At 47.2% G+C, this 12946-nt stretch overlaps 2 protein-coding genes across 3 annotated transcripts in view; one reads left to right on the top strand and one right to left on the bottom strand.

Moving 5' to 3' along the window:
• The window catches only part of LOC119957317 (ATPase family AAA domain-containing protein 1-A-like), a 32008-nt gene that overhangs the window by 1332 nt on the left and 17730 nt on the right, over positions 1 to 12946 (top strand). The window lies entirely within an intron of this gene.
• LOC119957318 (WW domain-binding protein 1-like) lies at positions 2 to 12523 on the bottom strand. Its single transcript, XM_038785199.1, has 4 exons — positions 12340 to 12523; positions 5065 to 5167; positions 3829 to 3990; positions 2 to 3475 (listed from the first exon to the last, which is right to left on the bottom strand). The coding sequence occupies exons 1-4, from the start codon at positions 12451 to 12453 to the stop codon at positions 2874 to 2876; spliced, it is 981 nt and encodes a 326-aa protein (XP_038641127.1). The 5' UTR covers positions 12454 to 12523; the 3' UTR covers positions 2 to 2873.

Raw genomic sequence — 12946 nt, 5'->3', positions numbered from 1 at the left:
GTAAAGAACCCATGTTTTTTTATTTATTTTGTATATAAAAGACTTCACTGTAATTTTCAGAGATAGTACAATGAAATGTCATCACGCCTCGGGACATGCGTCTATCAATGTGTCTATCAAAGTATTACAAAATTAAAATGTTTCTTATTAAAAAGGCATCAAAATATAACCGCATTCCACTACTGCAAAAATGACAGTCTCCCGCAAGCTAATATATTTAAAAAAGGACACCTGATTAATGACAAAAAAAGACTGTCGGAGGGTCTGAAGGATTGCTCCACTATTCCCTTTCTCCCTATGTTTTGCTCTCCAGGTTTATATCCCAAATACTCCATATATTTACATTTCTGCTCCGGCTGGATTGTGGGGGCACCTGGAGTTCCCATCGCATCGCCCAGTCACATTATTCCCTGTTATCAAGCTTTCTGGTGAGAAGCAATTTTCCTTCTGACTCCTGTGATATGTATCTCATGCACAACAGGCTTTTCAGCACTCTAGGTGCTAAGTCAAGGAGCCTAGTTCGGCCGTCTCATTTTCCAGCTACTAAATCAGAACAAGGGCCTCCAATGAAGGGCCTTCCTTCATCGTTACCGGTTGCTTTTTCAAATCGTACATTTAAACATCTTTCATAGAATTTACAGTGCCCTTCAGCCCATCAAGTCTACACTGGCTCTTGGAAGGAACACCTTACCCAAGCCCACACCTCCACCCTATCCCCATAACCCAGTAACCCCACTCAACACTGAGGCCAATTTAGCATAGCCAATCCCCCTAACCTGCACATCTTTGGACTGTGGGAGGAAACCAGAGCACCCAGGGAGAACGTGCAGACTCTGCACAGTGACCCAAGCCGGGAATGTACCGTGTGGTTGTGAAGTAGAACATGTTTTGAATTGCTCGTTGACATTGATACTCTGAAGACAAGTCAGCCAGCATTTCAAACTCATTGTCAAGTATTTGTTGTAAATGCCCTGTCTGCAGTACTGGCCTCAGATTCTCAGCTTTTCCACTGATCTGGAATCCGGCTAACTCGTGTTCAGAATTTACAGTGAAAGGATGTGTGACATGACGCATCTTTGTCGTATTCTGCTTTCATCAATGTCCATTTTGTTAAGTCACTAAACGCTTACTGCAGCTCGTACCTTCTGAAGATTCCTCCTGTTTTTCTCTCCGCCTGACTCCTTGTGAGGCATCGGTTACTGTTTTGTCCTTCATTCCAGTCCAATGTTTGTGAATTGTAGGACCGTCTGTCTCCAGTTTTATTACAATTTGCACAACTCCATTTGTGTGTCCCTGCCTTGCCTAATTCTCAGTTTAGCTTCCTCTCTGACTTGTGTAGTGACTTTCAGGAGCATTTTCAGTGTGGCTCATGTTGCTTTTCTCCATGTTTTGGGGAAGTGTTAGGAAAATAAGTCTGGCAGAGCGCACGAGGACAATTCCTGAGTTGTAGATATCTCTCACACACACACTCCTGTTACGAGACTATTTTCCTTCTAACTCTCACAGAGATCCTGGCTTTTCTCCGACCTTGCAGTCTCCGATTCTCAGCCAGGTTTAATACAAGTCTTTTCTGTACTGACTTCAGATTAATCAGAGGTACGTACAGTTGTATATTCTTGTACAACACTTTGCACTGCTTGTCACAATTCACTCTAAAACAATGGCAAAAAAGTAGATTATGTTGTCACCAGGTTATCGAATATATTGGCACTAATAGGCCATGAGGAGAAAAGCAACACTTTTCACCCTAGTCACTTCAACATTGTACCGTATATTTATTACATTTCAGATTGCTCCCACCCAGAGATGAATCTACACGACTTCCCTCCACTGTTACACAGTTCAAAATGCTCTCTCCAGACAAAGAGCAGAATTTAGAACAGTACCAAGATGACACAGCCGGTGTTGCTGAAGTCGTGAGGAACAACACAGATTATTTTAGCTGGCCAGAAAAACCGTAACACAGTGAGAGAGATGCGGCACCTCTGGCTACTCGTATAAGCAGTGATAATATCGTATAAAGTGAAGGCCTTAAATTTGGCTTTTTTCCCCCCCCCACCACTGAGGGGGCTACATTTCATATGAAAGCTTTGTACTTAACTTGTAAATTAACAGTACATTTGGTAGAAGTTACCTTCTACCAAAAGTGCCACAGAAATATAATGGATCCAAATCGAAAATTAAATTTTTTTTTTTTTTTAAAGTTAACTTGTATTCAGAAGTACTTGATGCATCAGTGCAGTCCAGACACCCCATCTCAACCAGGAACCCAGCTCTTTCAATAAATTATCAAAGTGAAATAGACACCCTTCGGGGGCCTGTGGCACCACAGGGTGTAGAATCACCACGTACTGATCTATTGCGGTGAGGAGTCTGGAGAGGCATATGGCCACTGCAAGGCAAAAAAAAAAAGCGATGCCATGAACTTAAGCAACCTGAGCAACTCTTGCATGCCGAGCAATCAAAGCTGCACAACGGCAGTGGCCTTGTTCACAGGCCCCATCCATCCTCCCCTCCTTAAAATGGCATATTCTTGGGCGCAAGTTGAGGAGAAACACAAGATCTGTATTTTTTTTTTAAATGACCAAGAAGTTCTGAAGACAAAGATTTGAAAATCATCAATGCGTTATATAGTAAGACAGTCAATTTTAAAAAAAAACTGCAAGCAGGAAACTTGGCTTAGACAGGCAACAGGGATTGCGAAACCCTGGACAGCTCCCAAACTCCCCAATCTATAGACTACAACCTGCATCTTGCACCTGATGAAAAGGGCACCTTGTGGAAAACATCAGATAAACCCAGAATTCATGCTGAGCAGTCCGAGATTGCACAATCTGTTTTTACTCTTTCGTACCAGCAAAAAGTGGCACGTGCTACACAACTTCATTGTCCTGCTCTTGTTCCTTAGCAGTATGGAGCTCTGGCGGCATATTTTGAGCCTGCTTGGAGAACTGCTCTGTGCGAAGGTGAGAGTTACAAGACGACTGGGGTTCACAACACTCCTGGGCACCAATGCCACCCACTTCCTCATGGTAAGGGTCCTCATCCATCTGGCACACACACACCTCTATGCCAGAGTCCCCAGTGATCCGCCTGTGCCTCGAGCTTTCTTCCTTCCCTTCCCCTTGGCCGCACAAGTCAGAATCCATGTCTAAAGTTTTAAAATCGGCAGCCGGTTCCTCGTCTCGAAGGATATCACCGTTTTCTCTGTCAGCGGGATAACTGGGGGTGTCCGTCGCCTGACGGTCATCCTCCTGTTCGCAAATGGACGGGCTGGACTCTGCTTCTTGTGTTGCTGCCTCTGGCGGAAGTGAGGGTACGGGCTCCTGCAGGGCAGGCTGGCTCTCGACAACCGCAGTTTCGTGGCTGGAGGTCTGTGCACTCTGCTGCTGCAGTTCCGTATAGGGAGGTGGGGGTGTCGGTGGGTGCCCTGCCACTTCCTCGTAGTCTGGGAGCTTACAGTTTGTCCAGAATCCTATTTGGTGAACGCAGAATTAATAACAATCTTTATTGTCACAAGTAGGCTTACATCAACACTGCAATGATGTGACTTGTGACCAGATTTGTTGATACAGTTAAACGCGGTATGCAAGAGATGGTAACTTTCGTACCTAATCAGTCTGGAGAAAGATTTAGCAATTTTCACGTAACTGTCCTCTATTCTTTCCCAGCCTCTCTCATTTCAGTTTCCGGTTCTGATAAAGGGGCGACAGATCTAAATGTGCTTTTTTTTTCTATTTGCATTTACAGAATGAAATGGAGATTTAACTGTTGTGTTATTCCCCCCCCCCCCCCCCCCGCCCGATCTCAGACAGAAGGTATACTCACGTAAATCCAACGGCTGTGTGGTGTAGGTGCTAGCGCCCTGGTAGGCCATCAAGCTGATCTCCCTCTGCCGCTGCTCCTGTTGCAGCCTCAGTTTCACACGCCGGTGCCGATAGGCACAACAGCAGCTAAGCATAATAATGATAGTCCAGACCAGCCAGAACCCTGCAGTGGGTAAGCAAAAGGAAGGCTCCCTCAGAACTGCATTATAGTTAGATGAGCGAATACAATGTGTGCAAAACTTAACTCGGCGAAGGCTGGGAAACCTTGATCAAACACACGGCAGCATCTATCTACCTTGTTGCTTCTGGAAATTGTATAGGAAGTGCAAGATAAACAATAGTCTGCTGGAGCAGCTGGAATTTAGGAGGTAAATAGGGTTTCCAGGGTTTCAGTCCCACTCCAGGAATTCACATTTGCTGATACTACCGAGAGAGGATTGTCGGATGAGAAACCAGGGCTCTGGCTAGTGGCGGAGCTGGGTGTTCAATAGCACCAAGCAAAGAACAGCTCTCAGAGCCTTGGCTTGTATACTCTGTGCTCAAAACTAACAATGATCAGGAAATAGGGGAACTTCCTTGAAAAATGGCATGGGATTTTAAACTCTGGAACAGGCAGTTTTAACCCGTTCTCCTTCAGCAAGCACCAACAGTGCAGAATTATTCCCTCAGTATTGTGTTGAACAGCCTGCCTAGATTTGCGTATCTAATGCCCTGATGGGAGCTGAATTCATTATTAATGATCTTGTCACAAATAGGCTTACATTAACACTGAAATGAAGTTACTGTGAAAATCCCCTCGTCGCCACACTTCGGAGCCTGTTCGGATGCACAGAGGAAGAATTCAGAATGTCCAATTCACCTGACAAGCACGTCTTTCGGAACTTGTGGGAAGAAACCGGAGCACGCGGAGGAACTCCGCACAGACAAGTGACCCAAGTCGGGCATCGAACCTGGGGACCTGTAGCTGTGCTGCTGAGCTTCCCACGGTAATGCGAATATCAAAGTTCACTATGGTGCATCATCAGCAGGAAGATGGGATCATTTGACTGCACTAGGAACAATGAGACAGAGAGAGAAGTGAATTGTTGCCAACTGTGTCGTGACCATTCACCAAGTCCCATTCCAGGCCACAGGTTACCTCCTACCTTGTGATCTTTAACACCCTTGTGCCAAGACCTGGAGAAACACAATCCTCTGGCTGCTAAAGGAAGTGTCTGTGCATACGCTGGAAACTTACACCACAGTTCGTAATAGTAGGTGCAACACTCTGTCTCCCCGCAGCAGTATCCTGTCTCACACCAGTATGGCTCATTGTTCACCCCAAAACATAATTCTTTGGCCTGAAAAGATGAGAAAGAGTAAGATCAGTCCACGAGTGCAAATCAATACACTATATAGATGGAAGGGAGCAAAGGTACTAAGAAATGGTTGCAGAAAGTATTTTTTTTATATGTATATAATCATAGTTTGCTAGTGCAGAACTTCAATATTACCCCGGGACAATTTGCAAAACGACCAAATATTGGGAAATAACAAATTTATGCTGTCTGAGAAGAGGGTTCTGGGTCCCACGAAGAATGCAATGCACACACTGCACCTGTTTCAGCTGAAACACGTGACAGCCATTTGTGGGTTCATTCTTCAGGGAGCCTTGACCAATCAGAGTCAAACTGCCTGGTTTAAATTTCAAACCAAGCTTGGCACTTGACTGTCACTCGCCATCAACTGGTGCACTCTCCATGGCAACTCACCAAAGCCAACTTGGCAAACAATCAGCCCATCTCATACAGCACACGTTTGTTGCTTCCCGAGACAAAAAGATTTTTCAGCAAGGTATGGTATTTGTTCTGAACACCCAAATCCAGAAGGATTGTGGGAAGCCAGAGTTTTTTTTAAAAAAAAACTTGATTTGAAACATTCCTTACACTTACTAATAAATGGAATGAGCAAAGTTTTCACAAAAGGAACTGTTTGATGTTGCTAATCAGTAAATTTCTGAAGGGATGTACCAAATAGCTCGTCCCAACTTCACTGTGGGGCAGTGGTTGTGAATTCCAGGCGGAGAGAATTGCATTGAATGTTTATAAGAGCTCCATAAGCAGTGATGTGCCTCATCCCTCTTGTAGGAGCCATTCGAGCACACTGAGCTGAACGTTCTTGGTTGCTTTCATGTGAAGTGACTAAGCTAAGCACCCAATACCTCTTCCTGACCGTTCCTGCTCAGGGTTCCTCAAACTTGCCATCACCCTACCCCCCCTCAACAAAACCCACTCAATGATTCGCCTCATCTTTCACCAACTTTTCCAAAGTTCCTTAGGAATCAGGAGAAGTAGTCAATTCAGCCCTTCGAGCCTTCTCCGCCATTCAATCAGATTATGGCTGATCTCTTCCTCATATCCCTTTAACTTTTTTTTTAATCAGAAAGTTCCCGAACATTTCGTCATCTCCTGAATTCATGCCCGCCTTTCCCACAACTTCATGTGGAACCTCTCGAATAAGATGCTCCCTCGGCAACAGCAGTGATGACATCCTCTGTGATGGGGGCCTTGGTGCGCTATCCCTTCCCCATCCTTCTGAACCTCTCTGCAGCCTTCAGCATAGTTGACCGCAGCACCTCCTCCAACATCTCTCTAGTCTAGTTGACCGGAATAGCCTTTACCTTGCTTCACTCTTATCTATCCAATTTTGGATCAAGAATCTCCTGCAATGGCTTTCCCCCAGGCATATATGCATTTACCTCGAGGTTGCCTCAAGGATCATTTGTTGGCATTCTCCAATTTCTCATCCGCATGCTTCCCTTTACAACTAATCCGAAGACACTCCAGAAAATTCCACGTGCAGGCTGATGGCACCAGCAGCTCTCTCACTGCCAGGTCTCTCTATTCCGTGGTCGCTGAATCAGACCATTAGCAGCAATGGCTCGCCATTTCACACCGCCTCCAACTCCATATCCTTGACATGACAAAGGTTGCCCACTTTCACGTCCTCAAACCTTTCGCTCATCTGCTCGATTCATGCTGCTGTCACCCTCAGACTAGGCTATTGACATGCTTTCCTGGCTGGCCTCTATTCAATACTTGTCGTCTTATGCATCATCACACAATGTTTTCCTCCGTTAAAAGGTACTGTACCAATGTCCGTTTGGAGTTTGCACATTCTCCCCATATCAGCGTGGATCTCACCCCCCACAACCCAATGGTCGCGTCATTAGAGGAAGGATGTAGATGCTTTGGAGAGGGTGCAGAGGAGATTTACCAGGATGCTGCCTGGAATGGAGAGCATGTCTTATGAAGAAAGGTTGAGGGAGCGAGGGATTTTCTCACTGGAGTGAAGGAGGCAGAGAGGTGACTTGATAGAGGTGTACAAGGTGATGAGAGGCATGGATAGAGTGGATAGCCAGAGACTTTTCCCCAGGGCGGAAATGGCTGTCACAAGGGGACATAATTTTAAGGTGATTGGAGGAAGGTATAGGGGAGATGTCAGAGGTCGGTTCTTTACACAGAGAGTGGTGGGTGCGTGGAATGCACTGCCAGCAGAGGCGGTGGACATTAGGGACATTTAAGCGTTGCTTGGACAGGCACATGCAGTAAATTGAAGGGGGTGTAGGTTAGGTTGATCTTGGATTAGGATAAATGGTCGGCACAACATTGTGGGCTGAAGGGCCTGTACTGTTTCTATGTGCAGGTTAGGTGGATTGGCCATGCTAAATTGCCCCTTAATTGGAAAACAAATTGGACACTTAAAAATTTTTTTTTTTAAAGGTTCTCGACCTGTCTGTTCAGTCTGCAGATGATAATGTCTGTGAAATTTAATTTGTTGGAAAATACAATAAACCACCTTCAGGAGATCGCCACCTAGTGTTTCCTCCCCGAACAGGTGCCGGAATGTGGCGACTAGGGGCTTTTCACAGTAACCTCATTTGAAGCCTACTTGTGACAATAAGTGATTTTTATTCTCAGTCATGCTGTTATTTTACACACTCCAAAGCTGGAGCAACCGGCTCAGAACGTTGTGGAATTTCAACTGCAAATTACACTTGCGTTCCTGTGACGTTTTTCCATTCCGGAATAAAACATTGCACGAGAAGCGGGCTCCACCAGACAAAACAGACCGTGTCCCCAGAATTACCAATCACCATTCTGAGTAACTGTTTGAGGGCCTTTGCGGCGATTCTAAAACTTAAAACAGGCTCCTGTGGCTGCAAGGACGGCGTGGAAGAACATTTAGAAATGGAGTATAAAAGGAGAGAAGTATTGTTGCAATCGTAGAGGGTGTTAGTGAGACCACATCTGGAGTACTGTGTCCAGTTTTGGTCTCCTTATTTGAGGAAGGATGTGGTGGGATTGGCAGCAGTTCAGAGGAGGGTCACCAGATTGATTCCGGGGATGAACGCACGAGGAGAGATTAAACAGTTTGGGCTGATACTCGCTGGAGTTTAAAAGGATGAGAGGGGATCTGATCGAGGTGCACAAGATACTAAAAGGGATTGATAAAGTAAACGTTGACCAAATGTTCCCCCTTGTGGAGCAAAGTAGAACGAGAGATCACAGATATAGGTTGAGAGGCGGTAGATTGAGAACTGAGATGAGGAGGAACTACTTCTCGTAGAGGGTGGTGAAGTTGTGGAACTCGCTGCCCCACAGTGCGGTGGAGTCCCAATCATTAATTGGTTTCAGGAAGGAGATGGATATATTTCTGACTTAAAAAACAAACGGTTAAAGGTATATGGAGAAGAGGTAGGGAGATGGATTTCAGACCAGGAAGAGATTAGCCCTGATCTGATTGAAGAGTCAAGCAAGCTCAAGGGGCCGAATTGCCTACTTCTGTTCCTAATTCCAATGTTGTTCCTATGTTAATTTGCTAAGGAACTGACTACTGTGCCAGTCTAACCAGGGAATGGTTCTGCATGATTGTTTCAGACACTTTCCTCAGTCATTAATATGTAGCGTAGTGACACCAAATAAAAATGCTTTATCAGCTATATTAAATCAAACAGCAGCCAGTTCCTACTGCTAAAATACATCCAAGAATATTTTCATTCTGCAAATGTATGGGACAAAATGGATCCCCACTGCATTCAGTTAGCTCTGTCAAGGTTATTGTCCTTGTTCACAAGAATCGAATCTGGACACGAATGAACAAAGACACAGCTTTTAATCTTTGTGCTCCTATTGAAAAAACACCTTTTTAATTCCCATTCTTTAATACCGGCTGTCTGATCACACAGGAACCCAAGGACACTATCTCTCCCTGTACCAAAGATGGAAAATCACTTTTCCTCTTGAAGAAAAAAGGAAATTTCAGCAGGAAATGGACCAAAGTGGGGATTATTTTGGCATTTTCCTCTGAATTGACCAAAAACTAACCCAAATCTCTCTCTTGCGCATCAGCTACTTGTGGATTGTCAGGAGGCCAAGAAGGTTGGTTATTGCGGCATGGCCTGCCATGTTTAAATAAATCCAAACTTAGCCTAAAATAAAATGATCGGTGGCAAGTTCACAGCAGTAATTTGATCCCTCGTGTCTGCTGATTTTCACCAGTCATCAGTACCATGATTAAATTACTTGTGTAAGTCACCACTGTCCAACTCCTATGCTATATATAACTTGTCTCATACCCTGAAGGTGGATGACTCGCTGTAACATCACCCCAATGTTTACTCATTTTACTTTTGGAAGTAAAGTAAAGTTAAAGTTTCACCTAAGGAAGGAGCAGTGCTCCGAAAGCTCGTGTTTGAAACAAACCTGTTGGACTTTAACCTGGTGTTGTAAGTCTTCTTACTGTGCTCTCTTTTCAGTGACATCTCTGCCCATTCTGCTCAATCATTCCTCATCCCTCTTCTTGGGCAGTCCCTATTGATCAAGGATGGCTTGCTTCCACTCTGGTTCAATAAAGTTCTGAGATGGCTGACAAGTCTATTACGTGATCTGCAGACTCTGTCACATAAACGCAGTGCTTACAAGAGCTGATCAGAGGCAGGGAACTTTGTAGCGAGTAACTCAATCCCTGAGTCCCCACATCCCATCCACCATCAACACAGCAGAAGTCAGGAGTGTGATGGACTACACTCCAATCCACTGGACAAGTGCAGCTCCTACATCGCTCAAGATGCTTGACACCATCCAAGATAAAGCAGCCCGTTTGATTGACATCCTGTTCGCCATCTTAAACATTCACTCCCTCCACCAATGTGGTACCGATTCCGGAGCAACTCTCAAACCTTCCTCGGCAAACCCACCACCTCGAAGGACGAAAGCAGCAGGCACATAGGAACACCACCACCTCAACCCTCAGAGAATTGCTGCCTCATGAAAATTTTACTGGGCAGTCAAGTGACACTCAATGACAAACCGTTCTATTTTTTACTTTTCCGAGAGGATGACAAGATGTGGACAGGTGGGAATTGACAGCGTTTCAGTCACACTGACAGGGTTAATGTCCAGAACATTCACATAGCCAGCACATAATGTTTTGGCAGAAGACTTTTTTTAATTGAGGAAGGCACAAATCACACGCCAATGGTCTGGGAGTGGGCTTTGGGAGCAGGGAACCCATTCCTTCAGCGCATATGTTAGCAGCACTTGGGCCCCTTTTGACAGCCCTGCGCAAAAGTGAATGGAAATCTACTTGGAAAAAGGGTCTGGCTCCCAGCCCAGCTTCCCGGAAATGTTCTGACACAATGGAAGTTTACAGAAACGCTGGAGTTCGGAAACCACATTGCCCCCCTCAGGGCAGGTTCATACCATTAGATCAGTCAAAGCCATTCTCATCAGGTACAGTGCTCACTTGGGTTTCAAAATGAGAGAATCTGCTGTTAAGGATGAGGAGACGTCACGTTTCAAAGTTCACCTGGACAGACAGTAACCTCTCCGATCAGGCCATATGCTTTCGAAACTCAAACCAAAAATAAAAGCCTGGGTAAAGTCAAAAAAAGTAGGCTTACATTAACACTGCAATGAAGTTACTGTGAAAATCCCCTAGTCGACACGTTCCGGTGCCTGTTTGGGTACGCAGAGGGAGAATATCGGAGCACCCGGAGGAAACCCACGCAGACACGGGGGAACGTGCAGACTCCGCACAGACAGTGACCCAAGCCGGGAATCGAACCTGGGACCCTGGCGCTGTGAAGCAATTGTGCCGCCCAATTATTTTAGCTAATTATCTTAAACCTGTTTTCCTCTGGTTACCGGCCATCCTTGCGATTCGCCCTCATCAAAATCACTGCTTAATCTGCAACCTCTCTTTGGCATCTGTGCTCGAAGGATAATCGTAGCCAATCTAGTCTCTCTTCTCATAACTCATGTCCCTCATCCCGCCAGCATACTGACAAACCTCTATGCTGCAAGGTCACAGCATCCTTTCTAGAGGGTGCCAATTCAGAACTGACCGCAAGGACTTCTGGCTCGGGTCAGGCCAGTGTTTGGTAAAAGCTGGAGTGGCCTTTTTTATGGCTGTTGTGCTCTTTCTAAAAAGGGGAAGCTGCTGGGCTTGTGCAAATCAGCCCAGTTTCCAGATCAGAGGGGTGCTCATCCACTTTGGTTATCTCGCCAGATTCATAGATATCAGAATTTACAGTGCAGAAGGAGACCATTTGGCCCGCAGTGTCCTCACGGGCCCTTAGAAGGAGCATCCTGCGCCTCCGCCCTATCCCCGTAATCCAGTAACCTCACCCAACCTTTTTGGACACTAAGGCAATTGATCATGGCCAATCCACCTAACCTGTGGGAGGAAACCGGAGCACCCGGAGGAAACCCACCCAGACACGGGGAGAACGTGCAGACTCCGCACAGACAGTGACCCAAGCCGGGAATCGAACGTGGGATCCTGGCGCTGTGAAGCAACTGTGCTACTATGCCACCCAAACTTGACCACCCAGAGGAACGTGCTCACCCCCTGTGGGGTCCTGGACCTTGACCAGCAATAGCTCGGACACCCATTCAGTCCGTCTTTCCGGCCTCGCCAACCTGTCCTGCCACCTTGGGGAACTTTGTTCGCGGCTCTTCAGTTCTGGCCTCGCGTTTGTTTCCCCGATACTGAGGCCCCCGTCGCCCCCAACGTTGCTGGCGGCCCTGTACGATGCTTCTTAACCACTACCAGCTTTGTTTTCCCCCCTGCATCACCCACCTGGTGACGGTGAACCTGGGCGAATGACCTTCCCGTGCCCGGAGCTCCTGAGGATGATACGTTAAAAGGCGCTACAGCAATGCAGGCAGTGCCCTGGCTCCTGCCCCCCAGTATCTGGTCTGTCCAGTCAGGGCCCCACGTTATAAACTCCCTGAGCCAGCAGGTCAGTGCTGCATCCCTGGGACAATCCCTACAGTGCAGGAGGAGGCCACTCAGCCCATCGAGTCTGTACTGACCCCATTAAACAGGCACGGCTTTAAACCCCGAGGGAGGCCGAGGTTGCCCCTCGGGTCCGCCCTTCCCAGCCGCGGCCTAGGCTCGCAACTGGAAGCCTCGGGCTTTCCTGGAGCGCCGGCCGGGCCGCACCCCCACCTTTCCCGGGCCCTACCTCAGCGTGTAGCTCCATCCGCGACGGCCCGACGGGGAAAGCCGGGGAGATGAAGAGGAGGAAGCCGATGACCATCTTCTCCATGTCTCCGGGCAACGGGGGCGACGCTCTCATCTGGATCGAGTTGAAATTTCCGCTCCAGCCTCCGCCGCCATGGAGCCGGCCTGGGACCCGCCCCCGCCCCCGATTGTCCGCCCATTCCCATTGGGTGGCCGTGCTACCCGTCACAGCTCTGAGCCCCCTCCTATTGGTCCATCGTGCAGCCTGTCACCGCCATGTGCCCCTCCTATTGGTCCATCGTCCTGTCAATCACCATGCTCATCCCGCCCATTGGCCGATCGTGCTGTCAATTGTTACCGGGCCCACGTTGATCTCACCACCCCTCCTCCCATTGGTTAACTTTGCTGTCCATTACCACCGCAAGCCCGCCTCCTTTCTCATCCTCGCTCCCTATTGGCTCCAGCTCCCCCCTCTGACACTGCGCTCCGTGTCAATCAACCGTCCCAGGGGTAGCCAGCCTCCCCCTCCAACCAAAGTTTTGAGCAACTTTTCCCCTTGACTTTGGGAATATTGGGGGGTGCCCAGAACTTCCTGCATCCCCAGCGTC

This window comes from Scyliorhinus canicula, chromosome 26 (assembly GCF_902713615.1).
Source record: "Scyliorhinus canicula chromosome 26, sScyCan1.1, whole genome shotgun sequence".
Lineage (NCBI taxonomy): Eukaryota > Metazoa > Chordata > Chondrichthyes > Carcharhiniformes > Scyliorhinidae > Scyliorhinus > Scyliorhinus canicula.
This window is presented reverse-complemented; position numbering and strand designations above follow the sequence as displayed.